This window comes from Trachypithecus francoisi, unplaced genomic scaffold (genome assembly GCF_009764315.1).
Source record: "Trachypithecus francoisi isolate TF-2019V2 unplaced genomic scaffold, Tfra_2.0 Lachesis_group5, whole genome shotgun sequence".
Lineage (NCBI taxonomy): Eukaryota > Metazoa > Chordata > Mammalia > Primates > Cercopithecidae > Trachypithecus > Trachypithecus francoisi.
In genome coordinates, this window is record NW_022681470.1 from 69480541 (window position 1) to 69506504 (window position 25964).

Below are 25964 nucleotides of genomic sequence, written 5' to 3' on the forward strand. Positions count from 1 at the left end.
CCTCTGCTGCCAACAGCTGGTGGAATTCCTCCATGTACTCCCTTCTAGTGCCCCTCATAGGACCATTCATAAGTATACTTCTCTTACTCACTATAGGACCATGTATAATAAACAGATTAACAAACTTTGTAAAAGAAAGACTCAACACTGTCCAGCTTATGGTCCTAAGAGCCCAGTACCAACCTGTACTCACCGAGACTTCCGAGTCAGACATATAAGACCCAAGATTGGCTCTCAAGATACTAGAGAGAGGGGGGAATGAGGAGTGGAAAAATACTGAATATCAGAGGTCAGAAAAGTCAGGAAACTCCCCTTAATGTTAAAACAACAAGGTTATCTGGAAAGCCCCTAGCAGGGCAAGCGGCCGTTTGTGGTTTGGTCAAAGGGCGGGAACCAATGAACAACCGACTAATGTTTAACTTTAAATGTCAGCCGATTGTAAACCTACAACTGTAAAAATCCCCAGTGACTCTGTAACTTGCTGTAACTTGTTTGTGTCTGACTATAAAAGATGGCTGAACACCGAGCTCGGGGTCTCTCCCTAGGATCTGATACCTAGCTGGAGGGAACCGAGTTCGAACTCGAAATAAAGCGATCCCTGCCGCTTGGCTTTGTCTCTGGACTCCGGTGGTTGCTTTCGGGTCATCGCGGGTCTGGGCATTACACTGGGTCCAATCCTGTTTACAAAATAGATTTTTAAGGGCAGTATGCCTCAATTATAGGAGCAGATTTATTATGGTAAATACTGAGATCAGAAAGCATGTGTAACTGTGTCAGAGTGATTGCATCCAGGCATTATTACCAGCCCTTATTGAAGGAATGCTCACGGCAGTGGTGATAACCACTATCATAGCTACCATTAAATTATTCATTGTGACTGGTTGTCTGGCTTTCCTTAGGTTTTCTTCTGCCATCTGTGACAGCTTCTTGATCTGTCCCAGGTGGGTGGCTGTGTTCGACGCACGTTGCTCGTGACAGTTGGGGTCCTCCTCAGCGTTAGTCTCGACATGGCTGCAACTGGGGGGTCCTCGGGATGCTCCCGGAGTCTCTTCCTTGGCATCTGGCTCATGATAAGGTTTTAGGTGTCTGGATGGTATCCAAATCGGCTGTCGATTTTGGCCTGGAGAAATACAAGCAAAATCTCTACCCCAAGTTATTATTTTACCTATTTCTTAATTTTTTTTATTATTGGACCTTTTCGTTATTGGATCTTTTCACCAAATAATGCTAGATTCAATTGTGTATGGGCTGTCCTATAATCCCTATTTCTCCTCTTTTTTTGTTTTTGTCATCAATTGTTCTTCTGTATGAAATCATAACTGAGCATTTTCAATTAACTGTGTGGAATGAACCACGTATGAAGAATCAGAAATCACATTAATAGGCATATAAAAAGCAGTCAATACCTCAATCACTGCTACAAGCTCTGCTTTTTGAGCTGAAGTATAGGACGTCTGGAAAGCTTTACTTTTTGAGCCAAAATAAGAAGCTTTACCATTACTAGACCTATCTGTAAAAACATTCTCAGCACCTTCAATTGGTTTAAATTTAGTTATTTTAGGGAGAATACAATTAATTTCAAAAACTGAAACAGCTTCGTTTTAGGAAAACCATTATCGAGAATACTCACAAAGTCAGCTAAATGGGCTTGCCAAGTAAGACTATTTATAAATGCTTGCTGTATTTGTGCTTTCATGAGAGGGACAATAATTTTTCCGGGATCATGTTCGTGTAATTTAACAATCCAAGTTCTCCCAATCCCTATCAGAGTAGCGATTTGATCTAAATAAGTAGTTAGAGTCTGTGAAGTAATATGTGGAAGAAAAAGACACTCTAGTAAGTCCTTTTCTTGGACAATAACACCAGTAGGTGAATGCTGAGTTGAAAACATTAGCAAATCTAGAGTCTTCTCTGGACCTATTCTATTTATCTGAGCTTTATGGACTTGCTTTTCAATCAGTTGTAACTCTGCCTCAGCCTCTTTTGTTAATTGCCGACGGCTAGTGAGACTAGGATTTCCTCTAAGGATAGAAAACAGGTTACTCATGGCATAGGTAAGAATGCCTAGAGCAGGTCATATTCAATTAATATCCCACAGTAATTTTTGAAAATCATTTAATGTTTTTAATTTATCCCTACATATGGCTACTTTCTGTGGCATAGTGGGAGTGTCATTTACTAAGGTCCCCAAGTAGGAGTAGGGAGTAGTAGTCTGAATTTTGACAGGAGCTATAATTAAACCAGCACGAGAAATCGAATTTTGCAAGTGATCATAACATTGGAATAATATTTCTCGAGTAGGGGCAGCACAAAGTATATCATCCATATAGTGAATAATGTAACACTGTGAAAATTTTTTACGAGTAGGTTCAACTGCTTGCCCTACAAACCTCTGGCAAATTGTTGGGCTGTTTGACATGCCCTGTGGCAACACTTTCCAACGATAATGCTTAGCAGCTGCAGGTTGTTTACAGCAGGAATTGTAAATGCAAACCGTTCACAGTCTTGCTCGGCTAAAGGGATAGTAAAGAAACAGTCTTTTTTTTTTTTTTTTTTTTTTGAGATGGAGTCTCGCGGAGTCTCGCTCTGTCGCCCAGGCTGGAGTGCAGTGGCCGGATCTCAGCTCACTCCAAGCTCTGCCTCCCGGGTTTACGTCATTCTCCTGCCTCAGCCTCCCGAGTAGCTGGGACTACAGGCGCCCGCCACCTCGCCCGGCTAGTTTTTGGTATTTTTTTAGTAGAGACGGGGTTTCACCGTATTAGCCAGGATGGTCTCCATCTCCTGACCTCATGATCCGCCCGTCTAGGCCTCCCAAAGTGCTGGGATTACAGGCTTGAGCCACCGCGCCCAGCCAGAAACAGTCTTTTAAATCTATGACAATTAAAGGCCATTTTTTTGGAATTATAGTAGGAGAAGGCAATCCTGGCTGTAATACTCCCATAGGTTGTATAACTGAATAGATGGCTCTTAAGTCAGTTAACATTCTGCATTTACCTGATTTTTTTCTTAATTACAAAAACTGGAGAATTCCAAGGAGAAAATGTTGGAGCTATGTGCCCATTTTCTAATTGTTCAGCAACTAATTTCTCTAAAGCCTCCAGTTTTTCTTCACTTAGCGGTCATTGTTCTATCCAAATTGGCTTATCTGTTAACCATTTTAAAGGCATAGATTCTGGAGGCTTAACAGTGGCTGCCATCAAAAATTATTTCCTAATCTTTGGTGGGAACTTTGTTTTTCTGCTTGAAGCGGTTCTTTCAAACCTTGCAAATTTTTTTCTAGTCCTTGGGACATACCCCATTTCATGCATTCTGTGTTGATTTTGAGGGCTATATAATTGTTCTGGAATTAGAACTTGTGCTCCCCATTGTTGTAATAAATCTCTTCCTCATAAATGTATAGGTACAGAAGTTATAATTGGTTGAATAGTCCCAGGTTGTCCATCAGGCCCCTCACAATGCAAAATGTAAGTACTTTGATATATTTCAGTGGCTTTAGCAACTCCAACTATGTTAAATTGAGCAGATTGAATTGGCCATGTGAATGGCCAGTGCTGCAGAGAAATTATTGAAATGTCTGCTCCCATATCTACCAAACCTTAAAATTTCTTTTCTTGAATAGTTATTTCACAGGTAGGATGTTTATCAGTAATTTGATTTACCTGATAAGCTGCTTTGCCTTGTTTATTTGTGCTTCCAAATCCCCTTGTTCGTTTAATTTCACTTTTTCCCATTCCCACATATGGCACAATCAGGAGCTGTGCTATGTGCTCTCCTGGCTCTGCTTTCCAGGGAACAGAAGTAGATATAACAATTTGAATTTCCCCATTGTAATCTGAATCAATGACTCCTGTATGTATTTGTAAGCCTTTTCAACTTACACTAGACCTTCCTAAAAGTAATCCTATTGTCCCTGCTGGCAAGGGTCCACAGACTCCTATTGGGACCTTTTGCAGGGGTTCCCCAGGCAGAAGGCTCACAGCTTTTGTGCAGCATAAATCTACTGTGGCACTACAGGTGGTAGCAGAGGACAGACATTGTACAGGGGTGAGGGAATGGCCTTACCTGGAAATGCCCTGGTTTAGAACAGGGCCTGGGACAGGCCCCTCATGGCGTTTCCCAAAATCGGGTTCCCATCTTTATCAAACGTAGAGTGACACTGACTAGCTCAGTGTTTTCCTTTTTTACATTTTGGACATATCTCAGGCTCAACAGTTTTCTTTTTTCCCCTATCTGGTGGCCTGACTTGCTAATTTTTTTCTACGTTCTTTTTTAGTATGACCATGCTTCCCACAGTTAAAACAAGCTCCAGGAAATGGAGTATTTCCTTTATCCACTGTCAGTCCTGCCATGGCCTGTGCCAACAAAGTAGCTTTATGCAGATTACCTCCAATACCATCACAGGCCTTGATATAATCAACTAAATGTGCTTTCCCTCTGATAGGTTGCAGAGCAGCCTGGCAATCAGGATTAGCATTGTCGAAAGCTAATAACTGCAACACTATATCCTGAGCAGCTGAATCTGCAATCATCTTTTTAAGAGACTCCTGTAACCGAGCTATAAAATCAACATATGGTTCTCTGGGTACCTGTTTTATAGCACTAAAGGAAGGGTATTGTTCTCCACCTGAAGTGATTTTTTCCCAAGCTCTAATGCACGCCCCTCTAAGCTGTTCTATAGCATCATCCTGCATGACCGGTTGTGCATCTAAACCAGCCCAGCCACCAACCCCGAAAAGATGGTCTGCAGTTATATTAATTTGAGGTTGGTCCTGGGCATTGCAAGCAGCCTGAATGGAAGCTTCATCTGCCCACCAAGTTTTAAACTGTAAGAACTGAGCAGGAGTTAGACAAGCTCAAGTAAGAGCATCCCAGTCAGTAGGAATCATCTGACTGGAAACAGTAACATTCTTTAACAGTCCCATTATGAAAGGAGAACCTGGTTCATACTGATTTATTGCTTGTTTTAATTCTTTGAGTAATTTAAAAGGAAAAGGCTCAAATGTAGCTATAATATTTCCCTCTTGATCTGGGTGGTGTATTCTAATAGGTAACTGCCAGGCCTCTAAATCACCCTCTCATCTAGCTTGCTGAATTGCTGCCTGAATAGAACTAAGAGCAGTTGCTCAAGGTGCTGCTCAAACAGTCACTAGGGCAACTACTTTTTGCCCTGTGTCCTCTGGAAAAAAAAGATCTGGGGGGTCATTTTCTTCAAAATAATAATGAGGGGGTGCAGAAGGGTAGGGATGAACCTCTCCTTCCTTTGCCACTTTAGCTTCAGCTGGCAAATAAACATGCTCTGTAATCTCTTCTGCTACTTCACTATACTCTTGTTCCTCTTCATTATCAGTGTTAAAAAGTTCAAAGGTGAAATGAACCAGAACCCAAACCAGTCCTACTGTTACCCTGATGCTTCTGAGCTCCCCTTCTTACTCACCACAGGGATTACTTTAAGAGTACTCAGGTGTCCTCCAGCTAGTTTTCCATTCCAACCGTGGCTCTGGCGACCCTTCGGCCTGGATTCGAGGTTCCGCGTTGGGTGCCACTTGCCGAGACCAGCTCGGCTGGGGAGACCCTAACCCAGCAGCCCTAGAGGAATTAAAGACACACACACAGAAATATAGAGGTGTGAAGTGGGAAATCAGGGGTCTCACAGCCTTCAGAGTTGAGAGCCCTGAACAGACATTTACCCACATATTTATTAACAGCAAACCAGTCATTAGCATTGTTTCTACAGATATTAAATTAACTAAAAGTATCCCTTATGGGAAACAAAGGGATGGGCCCAATTAAATGAATAGGTTGGGCTAGTTAACTGCAGCAGGAACACACCCTTAAGACATTCATCACTCATGCTATTGTTTGTGGCTTAAGAATGCCTTTAAGCAGTTTTCCACCCTGGGTGGGCCAGGTGTTCCTTGCCCACAACCTTCCAGCTTGGGCATTAGGGCCATTATGGACATGTCATAGTGCTGCAGCGATTTTGTTTATGGCCAGTTTTGGGGCCAGTTTATGGGCAGATTTTGGGGGGCTTGCTCCCAACAGTGGAATGTCGTAAGACTGGTCAATCAGTTAAGGCAGGAGCTGGCTGTTTAACTTCTTTTGTGTTTTTTTGGCTACTCCAGACTTCTTGGCTCCTGAAGGCCATCTGGACATATATGTGCAGGTCACAGGGGTTACAATGGCTGAGCTTCGGCTCAGAGGCCTGACACTATCTTCTCCCCACAGGCAGCCACAATTGACATGGAACTTCAAGTCAAAGCTGTAGCTAAACACAGCTGCAGTTTTCAATAATATACCCCATGTCCTTACCCTCTTGACTGAAGAAACATCTCAAATTAGACAGATAGCCTTATGGCTCTGGACATGTTAACAGCAACTCAAAGGGGGAACTTGTACTATAATCAAAACAGAATGCTATTTATATATTCCAGACTATTCACATAATATTACTCGGGCCACAAAAGACTTAGACACCCACATCTCTGCCATTGACACGTTGTCAGTTGACCCCATATCAGCTTGGTTCTAACAGCTGTCTAGTCCTTGGGAAACTTTTTTTGTTTAGCATGCTTGGGATAATTCTCTCCATTCTGTTTTGTGCTGTGGAATATATTGCATTGTACTTTTTATGTAGGAATAAAAGTTATGCTTACTCAATGCTTCTTTAAATTTAAGACATTAATTTTCTAGATTTCACCTTTTTCCAGGACTTAGAATTATGTAGGATTGGTCCTCACTACACAGATGCTTTCTGACTGGCTAGCTCTCTACTTTAGGCAAAGGGATCCTAATGGTTAGGCAGGAATATCATCACTTCTGTTCAGCTTGAAGAAGTTATTAAAGATGGATTTCTGTCCCCCTACATCCCTTAGGATTAAGGGTCTCCTTGTAAAAAGGAGGAGGGAATTATGCCAGAAGTGTCCTAACCAGAGTGACTCCACCTTGAATAAAGGTCAGATAAAGCCAAACCTGCTGGGTGACTTTCCCAGGAAGATAGGCACTCTTCACAAGATGTTTATGGTTGAGGAAATGAGATAATGGAAAAAAGGCATTCTTAGTTTAAAAATGAGTTTCACTCTAGGCCGGGTGCGGTGGCTCATGCCTGTAATCCCAAGCACTTTGGGAGGCCGAGGCGGGCGGATCACAAGGTCGGGAGATCGAGACCATCCTGGCAAATATGGTGAAACCCCGTCTCTACTAAAAATACAAAAAAATTAGCCAGGCGTGGTGGCAGGCGCCTGGAGTCCCAGCTTCTAGGGAGGCTGAGGCAGGACAATGGCGTGAACCCAGGAGGCGGCAGAGTTTGCAGTGAGCGGAGATTGTGCCACTGCACTCCAGCCTGGGTGATAGAGCCAGACTCCATCTCAAAAAAATAATAATAATAATGAATTTCACTCTAGAGATAACAGTACACCCATAAATTTTCCCTGAAATCAATAGTTACACAAGAGAATGACAATACTAATAGTTTGTCACAAGTTGATCATAGGCCTTTGTAATAAAGTACACTAGTTGTAGCCCTATAAAAGCAAGCATTACATTGAAGGCAGGGGTGCTCCTATATAAGCAATACTTGCTTAGTACTACTTGCAAGCAAGGATACTACTCAGAAATAGAGTAGTACTATTATTAGAAATGGAATAGTTTCTAATAAACTACTTTGACTATTATACTCTACAACTTGCCCTGATTCTTTGCCGTGGACATCTAAGAAACTGCTCTCGGGTCTGGAATGAGACCCCTTTTCTGTTAATTCCTCTATTCCATTTACTCAGAGTAAAAGCCAGTCTCGAAAATGACCTGTAAGGCCTTCAAGATCCATCCCCACTCCCTTACCCACTTCCTTCCTGACTTCATCTACCCCTCTTACCTTCCCTTGATCCTGCAGCAAGCCGGGTATCCTCATTTCTCCGCATTTATGCGCCTGTTACTTTGGCCAAAGTGCTCTTCCCTCTAGACCCCCTCCTTCGCCTCCTGTAGATTTTTAGGCAAATACCATGTTCTCAGTGAGGCCTTCCCTAACCTGCCTATTTAAAATGACCATCCCATAACTGGGCACCGTTGCTCAAGCCTGTAATCCCAGCACTTTGGGAAGATGAGGTGGATGGTTCACTTGAGGTCAGGAGTTCAAGACCAGCCTGGCCAGCATATAGTGAAACCCTATCTTGACTAAAAATTAAAAAAAAAAAAAAAAAATTAGCTGGGCATGGTGGTGGGTGCCTGCAATCCCAACTACTCTGGAGGCTGACGCAGGAGAATCACTTGAACCCGGGAGGTGGAGGCTGCAGTGAGTCAAGATGGTACCACTGCACTCCAGCCTAGGTGACAGACTCCGTCTCAAAAATAAATAAATATATAACAATAAAATAAAATAAAATGGCCATCCCAGTGCTCCCTATCTCTTTGCCCTGCTTTTTCTCCCTAGTATTCACCACCATCTAACATAATACTTAGAATCTTATTGTCTATCTGCCCACACAATGTAAGCTCCACGTGGGAATGGATCTGTCTTCTTCAGTGATGAGTCCCCAGTGACCTGGTACATGGAGGTACTCAAAAAATATTTGTTGCATAAAGTAATAAGCAAAGTTTGGCACAAATGTTAGCTATTATTATTTCAGGGCATATCGGTGACAGCACCCTACCCTTTGCAAAAATGTCCTTGGGAACCAGAAACTTAAACACAACTAGGAAGAAAAAACGTCAGCCAAAAATAAAAGCAGGGGTCTTATTTTAGAAATATACCTTTCCAGGTCCTGATATGTCGGGTTCTGTCATCTTTGTATCTGATCAAGGAACTACTGTGACATTTTTTTGGTAACTTCCAGTCTGCAGTTTGGATTTAGGAGTTCAGGATTGCAATCCTAGTTCCCAGGTTTCCAGCAGCGCGGCCCAAATAGCCCTGCCAGCCCCACCCCGAGGCGCAGGAGGCGCGCGGAGGGCGGGGGTTCTCGGTTCCCCGCCCTCTGGCCGGCTCTGGGCGCGGGGCGGGACTCCGGGCCGCCGGGCGGGCGTGCTGAGACCCCGCCGCCCTGGCTGGCCTTGCCAAGCGCTGCGCGCTCACCATGGCGGGCCCCGCGCCGGGGCGGCGGCTGCGGCCGCTAACCGCGCTGGCCCTGGTCCTAGCGCTGGCCTCTCGGCTGCCCACAGCCCGGGCTGGGGAGACTCCGCGCCCTGCCGAGCGGGGGCCCCCAGTGCGGCTTTTCACCGAGGAGGAGCTGGCCCGCTATGGCGGGGAGGAGGTAGGCGGGGCGGCACGGGCCGAGGGACCCGGGGTCGCGTCCGGTCTGCGGTGAGCCGAGCTGGGACCCAGGAGGCGCCCGCGGCCCAGGAAGCCTGGGGGACGCGCGGCCCGCGGCGGGTGCCCCCTTCCGGAGCCCCGGCTCCGCGCTCTGCCCGGGCCGGCAGGGCCTCCTATATCTAGGCCCGGACGGATGGCCGAGGGGTGAGGGCGAGTCCTAAACAGTCGGAGCGCCCCGCTTTGCCCGCATACCCCACCTTGAGCTTCCCCCTCCGTCCCCGGGAAATTACCCCTCTAGCCGCCTTTTCGTTGATGATCTGCGTACAGACCTCAGAACTTTCTGGTTTTCATGTTAGCATCAGCTGAGGTGTTTACTGTGCCCATGCATAGTGGGGAGTGGCGGGGGACGGAGGGAGGGAAGCAAAGTCTGCTCCCTGGGTTAGGTAGGAATTAGGACAGGTTCTGGGATAAACCAGTCTTTGCCTGCACTTCCTTTTCCTGCTCCTGTATCCCAGGCCTCCTCTGCCTCGGACTCCTCAAACCCACTTTTATGCCTGTGCCCCTGGGGCTCACCCAAAGCTGGAAGCAAGCATAGACGGTGAACTGGAGGTTAGAGATTCCCCGCCCCCCCCCCCCGCCACACACACACCCACGTCAATAGAGACACCCCCACCACACACACACACAGACACCCACACACGTCAATCAGTAGTCTAGAGGCGTCCAGAAAACTCACAACCACCTGTCCACCTGGGTTGATTGGGACTGGTGCGATGGCTGTGTCGTGTGGCAGCAAGATGCTGCTCATGACAAGGACCACTGGGGTGCTGATATTAAATGCGGAGCGGGGGAACAGCATTGGGGTGAGGTCATAGTACCATAGCATTTCAGAGCTGGCAGGAACCCATCTCCTGCTTTTACACATAAGGAAACTGAGGCCTGCCACCTGTTAGTGGTAGAACAGGAAGGGGCCTGATGTTTTTCAAAACCCTCTGGCCTGGTCTCCCTAATTCCTGAGTTAATTGGCCTTATATGGACTGGGATTGCAAGGGGGTATCAGAAACCTGGCCCTTAGGCAGTGACACCAGTTTGGGCATCATTTGTGAAGAGGCTGTTTAGAACCATGAGTCAGTGAGGACACCGAGGGAGGGAGACATGGCTGGGATGTGAGGATGTTAAGGGATGCCTTTTTGCCTTTAGCAGAGGGAACCAGATGGTTCAGAGTCCAGGCATCTGTGCAGAAAAGAGTTAACATGACAGGCCTGCTCTCCTTAGAAAATCCTGCTTGCAAGGATAGGACTTGTCTGGTGTCTGGATTTCTCACCCAGTAAGGGTGGGCTCACTTGCCTAGGCTGTTATATACAGATGGTGAGGTTAGTATTGAACACTGTATGTGCTAGGCAGAGTGTGCCCTATGTGACCAGCCTCCATTGAAAACCTCGGGTGCTGAGTCTTATGGGCATCTCTAGCAGAAGAATGTTCTGCCAGAAGAATGGCACATGTTGTCAAGTTTTGTTCCTGGGGGAGGAGTGTGCTCTTCCTCATGGGAAGGAGAGAGCATAGGAAACCTACACATAGGTTCCCCTAGATTCTACCTCTGTGTTTTTCCTTGCCAGCTATGAGTAGAACTATATGCTGAGTTCTTGGACTCTTCCTTCTAGGGACTCTCCAACTGACCCGATGATCTTTGGGACCGCTGGCACAAAATCTACGGAAAGAGAGAGTTCACCACTGAGGTTACAGCAAGAGTGCCAGAACTGCAAGATGAGGACTGAGAAAAGACGCTTGGTTTTTTGATGTTGATGTTATAGATTGAAATTTAACTGAGGGAAACAGAGAGAGGACCTTGAGATGGAAACAGGGTTAGGAAACAATTGTTTTGGGAGTGGAGCCTGAGGATCTCTGTAGGTGGAAGGAAGGAGCCAGAGAGAGGAGGGAAGTGAGGGATGAGACAGGCAGTTGAGTGCAGTGGGTTCAAGCTATGCTGAGCTGTTTGACCTAGATTGTTCTGGTCTATGCCTGTTATCCAGGGATAATTATTAATAACACCCCCTTTGACTCAGAAGTGTCACAATTTGTATAATACATTGGATCCTACCTGGTTTTGAGTTCCTGTTCTGCTGTGTGATTTGGGGCAAATTACTAAACCTCTCTGAGTCTCTACTTTGTTCATCTGTACTATACTTGCATTAGTCAGGGTTTCACTAGGGAACAGAACCATTTGGATATCTATATCTATACAGATGATCTGTGAGCAACACAGGAGTTTGGGGTACCGACACCCATGCAGTCAAAAATCTGCATGTAACTTTTTCTTTTGGAGGCTGGGTCTTGCTGTGTCGCCCAGACTGGAGTGAGTGGCTTTTCACAGGCACAGTCATGGTGCACTACAGCCTGGCACTCCTGGGCCCAAGCAATCCTCCTGCTGCAGCCTCCCAAGCAGCTAGTATTACAGGTGTGCACCCAGCCATGTATAACTTTTGACTACCCCCAAAACTACAATTTTTTTTTCTTTTTTCTTTTCTTTTTTTTTTTTTTTTTTTTCTGAGACAGGATCTCACTCTATTGCTAAGCTTGGAGTGCAGTGGCAGGAACACAGCTCACTACAGCCTCCTCCTGGGCTCAAGCAGTCCTCCTACCGCAGCCTCCCCAGTTACTAGCATTACAGGTATGCACCACCACACCTGGCTATCTTTTTAATTTTCCGTAGAGATGGGGTCTTCCTGTGTTGCCCAGGCTGGTGTCGAACTACTGGGCTCAAGCAGCTCTTCCACCTGAGTTTCCCAAAGTGCTGGGAATACAGAGGTGAGCTTCCATGCCTGGCTCAAAACTTAACTACTAATAGCCTACTGTTGACCACAAGGCCCAAGAATAGAGTCAATTACCACATATTTTGTATATGTATTATATACGGTATTCTTATAGTAATGTAAGCTAGAGAAAAGAAAATGTTCTTAGGAAAATCATAAAGAAGAGAAAATATATTTACTATTAAGTGAAAGTAGATCATTATAAAGGTCTGCATCCTGAGAAGGAAGAGGAGTGGTTGGTGTTGCTATCTCAGGGGTAGCAGAGGTGGAAGAAAATCCACATATAAGTGGACCCATGCAGTTCAAACCCTGTGTTGTTCAAGGGTCAACTATATATAGATAGAGAAATGGTTTATCATAAGGATTGGTTTACACGATCGTGGGGGCTGGCTGGGCAAGTTGGAAATATATAGGGCTGGCTATCAGAAGGGGCAGGCTGGAAGCCCTCAGGCAGGAGCAGATGCTGTAGCCCACAGGTCTTGGTTTTTTTTTTGAAACAGAATCTCGCTCTGTCTCCCAGGCTGGAGTGCAGTGGTGCGATCTCAGCTCACTGCAACCTCCACCTGCCATGTTCAGGCATTTCTCCACCTCAGCGTCCCGAGTAGCTGGGATTACAGGTGCCTACCACTACGCCCGGCTACTTTTGGTATTTTTAGTAGAGACAGGGTTTCACCATCTTGGCCAGGCTGGTCTTGAACTGACCTTGTGATCCACCCACCTCAGCTTCCCAAAGTGCTGGGATTACAGGCGTGAGCCACTGCACCCAGCTTTGTTAAGGTCTTTCAACTATGGGATTAGGACCACCCAGATCATCTTGGATAATCTCCTTATATAAAGCCAATTGATTGTAGATGTTAAACACTTCTAAATACCTGCACAGCAATATCTAGGTGAGTATTTGATTGAATAACTGGGTACAGTAACCTATGCAAATTGACACGTAAAATAAATAATCACAATGGTTATAATAAGAGTTCCTACTTGGCTGAGTGTGGTGATTCACACCTGTAATCCCAGCACTTACTTAGGGAGGTCGAGGCAGGAGGATTGCTTGAGGCCAGGAGTTTGAGACCAGCCTGGGCAACATAGCGAGACCTCACCGCTACCAAAAAAAAAAAAAAGAGTTCCCCCTCTAAGCAGGTGTTTTGTGAATGCCACATTAAATGAGATGGTGGTATGCACAGGCTTAGCATAAGCCTGGAATAGGGCTTAGCACCGTAAGCCTTAATAAATGTTAGCTACTATTAGTTTTATTATCTTATTAAAGATATAAGCAAGAGTCATTATAACAGGTCCACAGTCCTTTCATGCACTACAGAAATCTAATAAGTTCTGAAACCTAGACATTTTTGTTTTTCACAAGTCATTTGACAGCAAAACCCAACTTGATCTGAAATCACTTGGTGACAGAACCTTGTTGGAGCTGCTATGAGTCTACGTTAGTCTTTATCCCATTTAGTGTGAATGTTCATGTTTTACTGAAGAAATACTAACATATTTGATTATGGGTGTTGCCTTGTACCTCCCTAGAGGTATTGCATAATATTTGGTATGTTCCCCATAACACCTTTCTAAAATCTGACAAATTCTCATATTGAAAACATATCTGATCCCCAAGAGTTTCTGCTGTGGGATTGTATAACAAGACTGTGTAACAAGTCTTTCTGAAACATCTAGCAATGAGTGACTTGTTTCTACTGTATATAAAACCTTCTTTCTTGGATGAGAGCCAAGGCGGACCCGCCTCTATCAGTCACATATCCCGCTGTGTGGTTCAAGGTGAGAGAGCTCAGACACCCATGCAGGAGTTTGTGTAGTTCTCCAGTGGCAGCTTCAGATGGGAAATCCGTGAAGCATGGGTGTCCTGGCTGCTGGTGTCTTTCACAGAACCACACTGTGTTCTGGATCTACCACACCAAGAGCCAGTTCTTTCCTTTTAGGCATCATAGGGCCTCAGAGTGATCCCATAGCATGGCTCCCTAAATCATTCACATATGGGAATAGAAAAATCTTTGGTATACATTAGTCCTCTTTGAATGCTTGCTACAAATCTGGGCGGGGTGTGGTGGTTCACACCTGTAGTACCAGCAGTTTGGGAGGCCGAGCTGGGAAGATCACTGAAGCCTGGGAGTTGGAGACCAGCCTGGGCAACATAGTGAGACCTTGTCTCTATTTTAAAAAAGAAAGAAAATCTGGACAGCATCTCCTTGGTGCTTCTTTAAAACTCCATTCTCCCAGTAATTCTACTAAGGGTTGTATAGAGGAGGTGATTTTAAGGACCTCTCCTGTAGATAACAGGTTACAGAGTGAGTGTGTTGAACAAAAATGAAAATAGGGGAAAAAAGATAGTGTGTTCCAGAGTGCCTTTCTTTGGACCTTGTTTTCTTCAACTCTTGTCAAAATTGCCCTGATAGGTAGAGATATCGCTTGCACATGTTCACCGGTAGCTTTTGCCTTGTCACACACCTGTTATGATAGCAGAGTTTCACTGTCTACAAATTGCAGGCCAGAGACTGGCATTCAAGTTTTCCATAAGGAAGAATTGCCCTAGGAAGGGCAAAGGCTTAGAATCAGACAGGTATGAGTCTCCTGACTTTTTATTTACCAGCAGAGAAACCTTTGACAGGGTATGTAAACTCTAACCCTCAGTTTCTTCACCTATAAAATGAGTATAGTAATACCTGCCTCACAAGGTTATTTTATTTTAGTTACGTTTAGTTTTTGAGACAAAGTCTCACTCTGTCACCCAGACTGCAGTGCAGTGGCTGATTTTGTTTTGTTTTGTGTGTGTGTGTTTTTTTGTTTGTTTGTTTGTTTGTTTTGGAGACAGAGTCTTGCTCGGTCATCAAGGCTGGAGTGCAGTAGTGTGATCTTGGCTCACTGCAACCTCCTCCTCCCGGGTTCAAGCAATTCTGCCTCCCCAGTAGCTAGGATTATAGGCACCCACCACCACACCCGGCTAATTTTTGTATTTTTAGTAGAGACAGGTTTTCACCATGTTGGCCAGGCTGGTGTCAAACTCCTAACCTCAAGTGATCTGCCCACTTCAGCCTCCCAAAGTGCTGGGAGCCACCGTGCCTGGCTGTCTCTGTATCACTTCTATTCCTGCATCTGCATTTATACTCCCAAGCCTTCCACCCACCCTCCTCCTTCTCAGTTGCCATTTCCTGGGCCTGAGAGTCTGTCCCTGGGGACTGTGCTATCCATGGATGTCCATCTACACCGAGTCAGAACTCACCACCACAGCATGCTCTGTTTACTGATAAGGCCATTCCTCTGCGTGGCATGTGTGTGAGGTAGCTATGTCACTCTGAGGCCTCAGAAACACTAAACATTCTTTTCTTCCCCTTTAATATGACTTCCTCTTAGCACTTACACCTTCAAGTAAGTAGTTTAAGGAGGAGATAAAGGTTTTATTGTTAAAAAAAAAAAAAAGGAGATTGCTGGGTGCAGTGGCTCATGCCTGTAATCCCAGCACTTTGGGAGGCCAAGGTGGGTGGATCACCTGAGGTCAGGAGTTCGAGACCAGGCTGGCCAACATGGTGAAACCCTGTCTCTACTAAAAAGACAAAAAATTAGCCGAGTGTGGTGGCAGGTACCTGTAATCCCAGCTACTCAAGAGACTGAGTCAGGAGAATCGCTTGAACCCTGAAGGCGGAGGTTGCAGTGAGCTGACATTGTGCCATTGCACTCCAGCCTGGGCAATAAGAGCGAAACTCCGTCTCAAAAAAAAAAGATGGTGCCCCATGGAGCTGTTTAAATGACAGTCATTTTGGTGGGAATGTTTATATAAAGAAATGTTACCTATAAGAAGCAAAATATAAAATAGATTGCTCGTATCAGTTACATCAATGTATGACTATTGATGAAGAGGAAAGGAAATTTGGACTGATAAGTAATTCATCATTTACTATTCTTTTGAATTTTCATCTCCATGAAGTTGCTTCAGTTCCTGATTTTCTTTTTTTTGAAACGGAGTCTCACTGTGTCGCCCAGGCTAGAGTGCAGTGGCATGATCTTGGTTCACTACGACCTCTGGCTCCAGGGTTCAAGTGATTCTCCAGCCTCAGACTCCCGAGCAGCTGGGATTACAGGCATGCGCCACCATGCCTGGCTAATTTTTGTATATTTAGTAGAAGTACGGTTTCGCCATATTGGCCAGGCTGGTCTTGAACTCCTGACCTCAGGTGATCCGTCCGCCTTAGTCTCCCACAGTGCTGGGATTACAGGTGGGAGTCACTGTGCCTGGCCCCTGATTTTTTTTTATAAAGGAGAGGATTGCCACATTCTTGTCATGAGACTTTATGACTTTTCCAAATTTCTGTGCATGGGCATGACGCTGCCCAGGCAGGTGGCAAGCTCGCCAAGGGCCAGGCTTAACAGAAGGCCATTGGGACTTGACCCACTGCTCTTTGCTCAGCTTGTGATGGGAGAAGATTTAACTAAGTTGCACTGGAAGAGCCGGCTCTTCCCCTCCTCTTCACAGCTTCTCCCCTGCTTTCTAGGAAGATCAGCCCATCTACTTGGCAGTGAAGGGAGTGGTGTTTGATGTCACCTCCGGAAAGGGTAAGTGGTGTGGCATTTTGAATCTTCATTTCCAGAGAGCACAGAAGCCAGAGTGAGCAGCACTTGGAGGTGTGAGGAAAGGGAGGGAACATTAGGTAAGTCTGTTTCGTTCCATTTTATTTTTTTTATTTTTAATTTAATTTAATTTAATTTTGAGACGGAGTTTCACTCTGTCACCCAGGCTGGAGTGCGGTGGCACGATCTTGGCTCACTGCAAACTCCGCCTCTCGCGTTCAAACAATTCTCTGCTTCAGCCTTCTGAGTAGCTGGGATTACAGGCACCCACCACCACCCCCGGCTAATTTTGTAATATTTTTAGTAGAGATGAGGTTTCACCATCTTGGCGAGGCTGGTCTTGAACTCCTGACCTCGTGATCCACGCGCTTCGGCCTCCCAAAATGCTAGTATTACAGTATTACAGGCGTGAGCCACTGCGCCTGGCCTTCCTTCCATTTTAAATGAGCAGATTGAGTTAATCTTTGATTGAAGTGTTTCACTTCAGCAGGGGTTTTTTCCCCTGATAATGATATTACTCAAAAACCTTCCATGGCTTTCCATTGCCTGTAGAATTAAATTCAAACTTGATGATTTACCCTAGTTGAAGCAATGAGATAAGTGTTCTTTAGTAAAGAGTTGGCATTATAGAACATTACAGAACATTTTAGTGCCATTTAGTGTAACTACTAATGATATCTTGGAGGTAGTTTTGTACTGGTTCATCTATTATTTGATAACAAACACTGCTGAATGGAAATAGATTTGGCTTCCACCAACATTTAAGAAGAAGGAACATTTTTCTTGTTTGCATCTTTAATTTTTTTTTTTGGAGACAGAGTCTCGCTCTGTCGCCCAGGTTAGAGTGCAGTGATGTGACCTCCTCTACCTGCCAAGTTCAAGCAGTTCTCCTGCCTCAGCCTCCCGAGTTATTGGGATTACAGGTGCACGGCACCATGCCCAGCTAATTTTTTGTATTTTTAGTAGAGCTGAGGTTTCACCATCTTGGCCAGGCTGGTTTTGAACTCCTGACCTCAAATGATCCGCCCATCTTGGCTTCTCAAAGTGCTGGGATTACAGGTGTGAGTCACCATGCCCAGCCTGTGTCTCTTTATATTTTTAAGAGACTATTTTCTCAGTATTAACACTTAGGTTAAAAAAAAAAAAAAAGAGCAAGAGGGGGACTGGGCACAGTGGCTCGTGCTTGTAATCCCAGCACTTTGGGAGACCAAGGTGGGTGGATCATGTGAGCTCAGGAGTTCAAGACTAGCCTGGGCAACTTGGTGAAACCCCATCTCTTCAAAAAATACACAAATTAGCCGGGCATGGCGGTGCATGCCTGTAGTCCCAGCTACTCTGGAGGCTGAGGTGGGAGAATCGCTTGAACCTGGGAGGTGGAGATTGCAGTGAGCCAAGATCGTGCCACTGTACTCCAGCCTGGACAAGAGTGAGACCCTCTCAAAAAAAAAAAAAAAAAAGTTTTAGGGGGACTATTCTCATTTTGTATTTTCTGAAAATCCCTGCTCAGCCTGCATGTGTGACTTATTTCACATTTAGAATGAATGGAATCCAACCTGATTCCATTGGAATTGGCTGGGGTGGCTTACTGGACTTTATGTCGCCATTGTTTGGCCTCTCCGTGAGCCTGGAGCCTTTTTTAGGATTGGGTGGGGGCCTTGGGAGCCCCCCCACGTGTAGGCTTCTGGTTACTCTGCATGTAAACCCACACTCACATCTCTTCCTTCCTCCCCACTACAGAGTTTTATGGACGAGGAGCCCCTTACAATGCCTTGACCGGGAAGGACTCCACTAGAGGGGTAGCCAAGATGTCTTTGGATCCTGCAGACCTCACCCATGACATTGTGAGCCAGATTATAAGCCTTTGTTAAAATGCTCTACCTCCTTGTCCATGCCTTTTTCTCTTTTTCTTTATTTCTTTTTTTTCATTTTTTTTTTTTTTACCTCTGGGCAGGAGCAAGGCTTCCTAACTGGCTTATTTACCCCTGTGGTCCGGTTGGTGTGGTGGCCAGGCATTTTCTTGAAATAGATTATCCTGCCGTGTCACCTTGACTCAGAAACCTTCCATGGCTGTCTGTTGCCTAGAGTTAAGTCCAAACTCTTACAAACTTGTGATCCAACTCAGTGATCGTCACAATTTGGCCCCAACCTGCTTTGGCAAACTAATGCTCCTTATGATCTGTACCTGCCACCCCGTCCCCTCAGCCCCTTACAGTCTTGCTATTAGTCGCTGAGACCCATTCCCTAGGCCATGCTTGGTAGCTTTGTGGATGAACTAGGTTGGGAAGAAAGGTCTCCCTCTATGCTCATATTTCTGTGAAGGAGAAGATAGCATTAAAACATTTTTTAGGCTGGGAGTGGTGGATCATGCGTGTAATCCCAGCACTTTGGAAGGCCAAGGTGGGTGGATCACCTGAGGTCAGGAGTTTGAGACTAGCTAGGCCAACATGGAGAAACCCCGTCTCTACTAAAAATACAAAAATTAGCTGAGTATGGTGGTGCATGCCTATAATCCCAGCTACTTGGGAGGCTGAGGCAGGAGAATTGCTCAAATCCAGGAGGCGGAGGTTGCAGTGAGTTGAGATCGTGCCACTGTGCTCCAGGCTGGGCAACAGCGAGACTTCATCTAAAAAAAAAAAATTTTTTTTTAAAACCTATTCAAGGTCTAAATAATCCCAACAGTAAGGCTAGAATTTCCCCCAACCATGCTCAACATCAAACTGACATTGAGATAAATTGAGATGAGCCAAACTTATAACAAAATGAATGTAACAATATTACAAAAATGAATGAACAACTTAAGAAAGGGGAAGGTGCCAAATGTATAATGGGAGGAGTGTAGAGAGAGGGAGAATTAAGTGGGGGAAGGAAGGGGATGCAGATGCAGCAGGGCACGCCCTGCCCCACCCCAGCATGGTCATGGTGCTCTCTGGAGTCTTTCATCCTTGCATCAGTCAAACTGCAAAGTGTGATGAAGCATTGCTCCCCGTATGTTATACCCTCCCACCCGCCCCACACAGCAGTGTCTTTTAAGCCATTTGTCCATTATTTGGTTTGTTGAGATGCCTTTTCTCTTAAATTAGGGATTTGGGAGGCAAGGCAGGGATGGAGAAAGGCCAGTGCCAAACACCATCCACTTACCCCATCTCCTGTCTTTCTTATGCTTTTCTCCCCAAGACGGGTCTCACGGCCAAGGAACTAGAGGCCCTGGATGAGGTCTTCACCAAAGTGTACAAAGCCAAATACCCCATCGTTGGCTACACAGCCCGGAGAATTCTCAATGAGGATGGCAGCCCTAACCTGGACTTCAAGCCTGAAGACCAGCCCCATTTTGACATCAAGGACGAGTTCTGATGTTCCACCTGCAGGAGCAGGTTCTTGGAAGAATGAGGCAGGAAGACACTAGGTGCTGAATCTCCTGCAAAACTGGCTGCCTGGAGCCCCTGAGCCACACAGATCTGAATAAAACAGATGCTTACCCTGGAAGAGCAAATGCCTCCTGTTGTCCTTGGTCAGGGGTTCTGTGTACCTGGGGACCCCTGTCCGCACACCAGGAATCAATAAGAGCCAAAGTGGTACACCTAGACATCAGTGTCAGCTGGCTGGGCAGTGGGATTTTGAGCGACCTTTATACTTTTCTATACTTGCCAAATTTTCAACTGTGACCATGTTCACTTTATAATCAAAACAAAAGTAAACATCCCATTTTTACAAAAGGAGAATTCTTCCCCAGAGGCCATTTCCTTGGAGCCCCGTCAGCACCCCACGTAAGTGGGTGGGCTGTGTTGTTCTTCCATAGTCCTACGGGGCTGGATGGTGGGGCATTTTGGCGATGGGGCAGGAAAGGAGAGTGGTGAGGTGGGAGGGTGGGCGATGGGAAGGGAGGCAGGAAACCCGGCTGGAGTGAGGATGGGAACTGGCTTCAGCGCATGTGCAGCTGGAGACTGGTGAGGAGGACCAGGGTCATTGTGGGCGGAGCCTGGTGGAGGTCATTCCAAGAATGGGGAGGCATATTCCTTACGCTGGACTGACGTCAGATTTTAGGAGGAAGCCCCTTTAGTTAGAGGGGGCGGATTTTTCCCTCTGGGGACATTGGGTGATGTCTGGCAACATTTTTTTTTTTTTTAATTTTTGGTTGTCATGACTGCAGGATGCTACTGGCATCTCGAGACCAGGGATGCTGGTCAACATTCTGTAATGCACCTGACAAAGCATTATCTGGTTCGAAATTTCATTCATGCTGAGGCTGAGATGGATCCTGGACATTTTACAGTGGAGATGAATTTCCTTGACATAAAACTTGTATTTTATTAAAATAAATAGCAACTGTCCCCAAGAAAGAATTTTCACATTAAGCAGAATAATCTGTTAAGGTGATTGTTCAAAATGTTGATTCCAGGGCCCCACCCCCAGCGCTTATGATTCAGTATTTCTAGAACATGGCCTGGAATAGTGCTTGTAGTGAGCCACTCAGGAAGTTGCCATACAAACGGGCCCAGGCACACTTTGAGACACCACCTTACTGCTTTATCAGTCATCACAAAGAGAACTCAGAGACTTTTTGAGGACAAGGTTTGACCTTTAATGTGTTTCAGGGCTGGGGAGTCCAATGGTAAACCTCTGGGTTGCACTCAAGAAGGTGGGAGCTTGATGGCCATCCAAGAGTAACATGCCTGGATCTTATCAGATAGGACTTTTTGGCCTAGAATTCTAGAAGCCAAAGTTGTCTGTATCAGGACATTTGGCCCCAAAACAGGATGTACAAATAAATACAAATAGTGTACAAGTCCTTGGGAACAGTCGAGAGATGACTTCTTTTACTTACGTGCCTACCACTCCCTACATCACCATGTAATGTAGGGGCGGGAGGGTGGGTAGAATTCCACTCCTTAGACACAGATTTCTGCAGTGGATCAAGGTCTCCAAATTCAGGCTCTGGGAATTTTCCAACACCGCTCTTGGCCCCACTCCCAAACTCTGCCCCCATGAAGGCACTTTTCCCTCATGGTCTCAGGCTCACCACCTCTCCCAGGATAACCCTGCCCAGTTCCTTGAGTGCACATCAAGGGCTGCCAGCCAGCCAGGACCGTATGAAAGAAATCGGCAGCCTGTGTGGGCTCCAGAAAGGGTGGGTGCAACCCCAGGGGAGGGGGCACAGATCAGCCTTAGCATCTGCATCATTGAGGTCTGCAGGGCCTAAAGAAAGTCTCACACAGATCCTGGGGGGCCTGAAGTGTCTGCCTCATGCACCTCCTGCTCCTATGTCTATAATGGTTTCTTTTCTCTGAAGGCTCATATCCTCCTTTTAAGACTCAGCCTAGGTGCACGTGTACCAGGAAGCCTTCCCCCTCCTGTGTGATCTCCTTAGCCTAGACTCACCTGCTTTGCTGTGATTGCCTGTTTGTTAGCCTGTCTCCTTCAAACAGGGGCATCTTGCGGGCCCAGCACACTCTTCTACAGTGACCAAACTTTCTGATTTGCCTGGGACTTTCCTGGTTTTAGCACTGAAAGTCCTGCATCCCGGAAAACAAAACCACTCTGTCCTGGGCAAACCTGAGGACTGACGGGCACCAGCAGCAGAGTCAAAGCCTCCTCCCAGCTGGGGGACTCTAGGGTGACCACGTGCCACCCTGGGATGAAGAAGGAGGGAAGACATTGGGAGAGCGCAGGGGGCTGGGTTCTTAGCCAGTCCCGACAAGTTCCAATTCAACATCTCTAACAGGAAGCTCAATGCCTTGTCTGCAGTATGTGCTTGGTGCATTGGAGTGTTGTTGATATTGGTGTAATTTGTGAAATTCTCCACATTTAAATTCCTTCTGCTGAGATATAGCCCCTCCCTGACCTCTCAGAGGAAACGTGTTTCCTTGAACCCAGAATGCTGATCGGTACCCTTCCCTTTCTGAACTCCTGGGGCCTGGGGCACAGAGCCTTCCCCCTTGCAGATGACTGGGGGTCAGTCCCCATGCCATGTAACAGGAGAAAAGGAAACAAGGTTTTGCTGCGTGGAGCCCGTTTCTGTATTTCAAACTATTGAAATAAGACTGCTAAGGGCCAGGCACAGTGGCTCACGCCTGTAATCCCAGCACTTTGGGAGGCCGAGGCAGGCAGATCACCTGAGGTCAGGAGTTCGAGACCAGCCTGGCCAACACGGTGAAACCCTATCTCTACTAAAAAATGCAAAAATTAGGCTGGGCGAGGTGGCTCACACCTGTAATCCCAGCACTTTCGGAGGCCGAGGCAGGCAGATCACCTGAGGTCAGGAGTTTTTGAGACCAGCCTGACCAACACGGTGAAACCCTGTCTCTACTAAAAAATGCAAAAATTAGGCTGGGCGCAGTGGCTCACACCTGTAATCCCAGCACTTTGAGAGGCCGAGGCGGGCGGATCACGAGGTCAGGAGATCGAGACCATCCTGGCTATCATAGTGAAACCCCGTCTCTACTAAAAATACAAAAAATTAGCCAGGTGTGGTGGTGGGTGCCTGTAGTCCCAGCTACTTGGGAGGCTGAGGCAGGAGAATGGTGTGAACCGGAAGGCGGAGCTTGCAGTGAGCCGAGATCGCACCACTGCACTCCAGCCTGGGCGACAGAGCGAGACTCCTTCTCAAAAACAAAAAACAAAACAACAACAAAAAATTAGCCAGCCATGGTGGCACGTGCCTGTAATCCCAGCTACTCGGGAGGCTGAGGCATGAGAATCACTTGAACCCGGGAGCCGGAGGTTGCAGTGAGCTGAGATCGTACCACTGCACTCCAGCCTCGGCAACAGAATGAGACTGTGTCTCAAACAAACAAACAAACAAAGACTGCTGAGAATTAAATGCCCCAGAGGGTGAGTGATGGAGTTGACTATCCCAAAGAAGAGCAGGGCAGAGGGGTCTGACCGGCAGACCGGGTCACTAGAGGTGGAGGCTGTGCAGAGTTTGCCTTATCTAAGGTCTGGCCCAGGCCTCAGCCCTATCCTGGACCCAAGACACTCACCCCCTACTTTAGGCACCTGCTCCAGGGGGTTTCCTCACCACCACTACCCAAGGGTCTGAACAAAGCAAACTCATCCTCTACATCGACTTCCTTCAGAAGGCTGCTTTTCAAGCCCCAGTCTCCAAAAAGCAGGGTCCACTGGGCACCGCTAGCCTCCCGAGATACTGCTGTGAGGGGCTGAAGCTGGAAATCTGTGGCTGGAGCCTGGCCCTTGAGAGGCAGCGAATGCCCTGGCTCCAGGCCCTCCCCCGGATCACTGTGATGACCAGAGATCACCCGCAGGGCCCAGAGAAGGCAGCTGGCCCTTCTGATGGATGGTGGCTTCCAGCACACTAGGGCCACACTAGGGCCTTGCTCAGGCAGGCCTGGAACTGCACAGGCTTGACCGGAGAGGCCTGAGCAGGCCAGTGGGCAAAGTGACCGACCAGGCAGAAGTTATCCCTGTGAGCCTCTGTCCAGGACATCAAATGCAATCATTGCCTGAAGGACTATTTAATGCCAAATTGTGTTGGTCATCTTTTATGCTCCATTTCACAGCCTGTCAGTCCAGCTGTAATCTCTCAGTGCCTGATTTAGCTTTCTTCCCTGGGCTTCCCTGCCAGGCAGAGCTGCTCAAGCTGTTCTGGGACATCTGCAAACCGGCAGGTGCAAGGAATTAACATCCTCTGGGGGCAACCTACAGCTGATAGCGGATGGGTAGACACAGTCTCCCCATAGCCCTGAGGCTCATTCTACAGGTTCCTCAGAAGGCCTCCGTGATATTGAGCCTCAGCTGCCCACAGTGGTGTCAGCTCAACAACACAGCCTTGGACTGGCTGAGCCTCCTTCCCAGTTTCATTCTTCCCAGTTCCCTATGCCTGAGCCCATGGATCACTTCCTAAATGTGTGTTCCTGCACACAAACCTTTGTTGCAGTTTCTGCTTTTGGGAAGAACTCAGCCTGAGACACAAGATTACTTCCTCAGATACGGACACACTCCTGTTGTGCCAAACTCAGGTTTACTAATAACGTTTTACATGTATAGCACTTTACAGCTTACAAAGTTCTCATTCCAGCTGTGTAACCATTTGCCCCAGAACTCAGTGGCATCACTATGATGACATCACTCAGGATGGAGCCACTCATGATGCTCAGAGATTTTGTGTACCGGGGACTGAGAGGGTGCAGTGGGCATAGCCTTTCTGCCCCTGATGTCTGTGGCAGGTGTCAGATGGAATGATGAGGGCTCCCTCACATTTCTGGTGAGTGATGCTGGCTGCCAGAAGCTCTACTCCTCTCCATGGGTAACTTCTCACAGCATGGCGGCAGGACTGTCCCTCCTCAGCCTCTGAAGTCAGGCAGCATCATTTCTATTCACCAAGGCAGGCAAGCACAAAGTCCCACCTAAGGTCAGGGGGCGGGGGGCCATTTTGGGAAAATACAATCCACTGTGGTTACTTCCCATGTTATCTCCTTTGATTCTCACAAAAGACACTATCTAATCTTTGAATCTGCAGTGCTGAGGTCAAGTAGCAGGTGTGCATGCAGTAAATCACATTTGCCTTGTGGACAGAGACAGGTTTTAGAGTCAGACTGATCTACGTTTGAATCCTGGTTTCATCACTTAGTACCTGTATGATCATGGAGAAGTAATTTAGCTTCTCTAAGCCTCAGTTTCCCAATCTTCACAATGAGGCCAAAATACTCATTTCCCTTGCTGGTGCTAGAATTTGATGCAGTTGTGTGTGTAACATGCTCAGCAGGCTGCTGACACCTGCGGGATCAGCCTCTGTTTCTTCCTCTTCTACTCCATCCCACCTCCCACCTCCTACACTAATGAGCATCTTGGACTTTCCAGCAGATGCAGGGACGTAAGTGAGCAGAAAGGATTTAGGCACGTGTCCAGGGTCTTGACAACAGGCTGGAGTTTGTAAGAAGTCGGGATAAGCAGCTACAGTGCCCCCTCTCTTCCTCATCCCTGGACACATCCCGCCCAGCCCAGAATTGAGAGCATTAACCCAGCTCCTCCCTTTTACAGCTTCAGAGTCTCAGGTTTCTCTGATGCCCTATAGATTCTCCCAGAGTCCCAAGGGCAATGGGGAAGCCTGCTCCTCTCCCCCAGAGGCCTTGCCAGGACTGCAGTCTTGCTGCCGGAGGCCTAATAGCAGGTGTGCCTGGGGGTACCACTGTGGTGCAGTTTGTCTCACCCCCAACTCCCTGATGGTTTGGGTCTCTACAGCTTTCCTCCTCCCACTGGGTTGGGCCCTAGCCCTGACTCCAGAAGTTAAGTGACTTTTGTTCCAGAAGGTGCTGTATTCACAGTCTCCCCTGGGCCTTTGCACATGCTGTTGTTCCTCTGCCTGCAATGTTCTTTCT

The 25964-nt window shown here is 46.7% G+C and overlaps 1 protein-coding gene and 1 long non-coding RNA gene across 7 annotated transcripts; one reads left to right on the forward strand and one right to left on the reverse strand.

The window, feature by feature from the left end:
• Positions 1–712: 712 nt before the first annotated feature.
• Positions 713–8930, reverse strand: LOC117074363. 2 transcript variants are annotated; one of them, XR_004433569.1, is made up of 4 exons: positions 8746–8930; positions 7871–7974; positions 5435–5586; positions 713–1120 (listed from the first exon to the last, which is right to left on the reverse strand). It is a non-coding gene; the product is annotated as an uncharacterized LOC117074363 (long non-coding RNA). The 2 variants fall into 2 exon arrangements; XR_004433568.1 differs by lacking the exon at positions 7871–7974.
• Positions 8931–8933: 3 nt separating this feature from the next.
• On the forward strand, positions 8934–20122 carry NENF (neudesin neurotrophic factor). 5 transcript variants are annotated; one of them, XM_033195726.1, is made up of 5 exons: positions 8934–9242; positions 11795–11909; positions 16653–16712; positions 18370–18473; positions 18584–19043. In XM_033195726.1, the coding sequence occupies exons 1-5, from the start codon at positions 9066–9068 to the stop codon at positions 18656–18658; spliced, it is 531 nt and encodes a 176-aa protein (XP_033051617.1). In that variant the 5' UTR covers positions 8934–9065; the 3' UTR covers positions 18659–19043. The 5 variants fall into 5 exon arrangements, with proteins under 5 accessions (XP_033051617.1, XP_033051619.1, XP_033051616.1 ...); XM_033195725.1 differs by lacking the exon at positions 18584–19043 and adding an exon at positions 19807–20122 and having other exon boundaries at positions 8938–9242; XM_033195729.1 differs by lacking the exons at positions 11795–11909; positions 16653–16712 and adding an exon at positions 16557–16617 and having other exon boundaries at positions 8939–9242; positions 18584–19020.
• The last annotated feature ends 5842 nt before the right edge of the window (positions 20123–25964 follow it).